Raw genomic sequence first — 2,712 nt, forward strand, 5'->3', positions numbered from 1 at the left:
AGAGCTCTAAGAGTACGTTTATATAGCATATTTATTATAGTATTTCGCAAAGGTTTTATGCTTTATTTTTAGGTGTTCAGATCCTTGGAATTCTCGATTTCAATTGGTATAACAATTCTACAAATAATCTCTCATTCCAATAAGGAGTAGTCGTTCATTTAGAATTTTTTTAAATGAAGGTTTCTATTCACTCACTCTATACATTTAGAACAGAATAGCTGAATCAAATAACAAATACGGACTGTTCTATAATATATTATATTCAGTATTTTACCATACCTGAATGTATCAATCAGGAACATGTTGCACCCTATACTGCTGGTTGCATAGATCCACAGTAAACGACAGGCTAAATAATTTGGTACCATATATATTTTATTCAATAATGTTCTAAATACCTCAATCCCTTTGCTGCCTAAAATAAAGGAACAGGGTGTAAATATGGAGGATTATTTTGATGTACTGGTGGTGGACTACATATTTAGCCTGAGAGGCTGCAAGGCTTTTTTTTATAACAAAAATGGTACAGTATACCCAGCCGCACTGCGCACAGTCAGTCATACTCCCCACAGATATGCACTTTTAAAATACTTAAATTTATTATTCAGGGCCGTACACGAAAGTAGTTTGGTTTGATTTCATACATAGCCACCCAAGATTACTATTATTTGCATACAAGCTATTATAATACAGTCGCGCGCATCAAGAGATCTTGGTTAGATAGAGTACACGGGTTTGGTATGTAAGAGCTATCACTAACGGATGGGCTGAATGCATGCTACACACACACATATTACAAGTGGGTTGTAAGCGCACGAAAGTTCCGAAATCAGGTACCAACGGGTTTTTGATGGCTGCGTTCTAGCTGGTCTGTTGGATTTTGTGAAAGAAGTACGGATAAAAAGTGAGTTAGATGCATGTTAAATGATCGCCTGAATGACAACACGCACTTGATTTCAGGAATAAGTACGATTAATACCGACAGACGGTGAGAGCTGTGTATACCGTGTCATCTCATAACTATGTCCAACTCAATACAACAACCAACACCAGGGGAAGTAAATATAAGTAGAGGTATATTGTCCGGTGACACTACGCCAAATGCCCTTAAAAGACAGCACAAGGACTACATCTCGTCTATAGCACAGGCAGATAGCACACATACATTGCTCGCGAGACGTGTGTCTACCAATCTACTGAATGGTAAAGTGGTAGGTAGTGGTATGGGTAGAGGCATAGGGCCAACCAGCGCTATGAATAAGAAGGGCGCTGGTTTGGAATCCAGATATATATCTTCCCGACTACAACAAACCAATTCGGTTCCAACCAATTTTGAGCATGTAGTTCACCAGAAAGTGACACCCAATACTGGCTTCAGGGGGGTCAAGGTACAAGACAGTAAACTGAGGGACACAAGTCAAGGTGGAGTATATTGTGATATAAGTCCGGGCACACAGAGAAGCTCGCACATACATGCGGCTGATGAGATGGATGAACTTAAGCGGAACACTCCCGGAAACATAGATACAATCACAAACATACATATAGACAAGAATAAAGCCACATCGTCGGGTGGCGTGGGAGATACGCGACCCGCACCTGTAGGTAGGAAACTGAGCCAGCTACACGATCTAGCGCAAGTAGGAGGAGCGCGTGTGATAGCGTCAGGAATTGTACCTGAGAATCAATCGAATGCTCTGTACAATGGGGATAAGTTGCCAATGACCCCGAATGATACCGCAGCACGCACGACAACAGCGGGGCAGTCGGAGGAGGAGAGAGAGCAGGATATGAAGTCTAGCTATGCACAAACAAGCGATAGAACTCAGCTTACTGATAAATTATACATGCCGCAGGACATGAAGCAGCCACACAAACCGCTGCAGAGGCTGAAGTACCCTTCTGCACCTATATTTGCAGTTAGCAGTGGAGACTCACTCACGGGCGTATCTATTGCAGGCGACGCACGGATGCTTGGCAACGTGCACTCGAATTCGAGCATAGGAGCAGACACACAGACTAGTAGTATAGAAGGGGTTGAGAGCTGGGATAATGAAATAGATTTAGCTGCTTTATTACCGAGCCTGTCGATAGAAAACAGTTCGAGCAGCAAGCATACCGCTGCGATGAATATTCAATTTAAATCACCCAATAGGAAGACTTTAGAGGCAGACAGTACAAGTCTATGCGACAAAAGCTACCTCTCGCCTACCGTGCCCAGAAGCAGATCGCCGTCGCTCAGCTCAGACCCCGTCGTGAGCTTTATCCGCCCGTCCAAGGTGGCTAGTAGTCTTCCCACACACTCGTATATGGAAAATGCGAAGTTGTGTCTGACAGGATGTTCAACAGAACACTCACACACGCATCAAAAGATGACTGGGGCTGTCCGGAATGTGACATTCTCGATGTTTGATCAGGTTTACGAGGTATGTTTCGAATCTGGTGCACTATTAGATTGTGTGTAGAGCTTGTGTTGACGGACTTTTAGGTGACAATGTTTTGCAACTAAATCAGTACACACAAATGTAGCTCAACCAAATTCTTCGTTTACGAGGTAATGATGTATTAAAAATGAAAGTCATCTAATGGGAGTGTTTGTATTTTCAACTTTACACATGGTGACACAAATAGATAATGACAAACACACACACACATAACACATATATATTATTATATTATTATATTACTATATATTTTTGTATATTATTAAAT

General features: G+C 41.7%; 1 protein-coding gene across 1 annotated transcript; it reads left to right on the forward strand.

Annotated features, from left to right (window-relative positions):
- Positions 1-646: 646 nt before the first annotated feature.
- SARC_11684 (hypothetical protein) lies at positions 647-2,426 on the forward strand (the record flags this gene model as incomplete). Its single annotated transcript, XM_014294225.1, has 1 exon — positions 647-2,426. A coding segment is annotated over exon 1 (1,404 nt), but the record flags the coding sequence as incomplete, so codon positions are not given.
- Between the last annotated feature and the right edge of the window lie 286 nt (positions 2,427-2,712).

This window comes from Sphaeroforma arctica (genome assembly GCF_001186125.1).
Source record: "Sphaeroforma arctica JP610 unplaced genomic scaffold supercont1.1820, whole genome shotgun sequence".
NCBI classification, from domain to species: domain Eukaryota; class Ichthyosporea; order Ichthyophonida; genus Sphaeroforma; species Sphaeroforma arctica.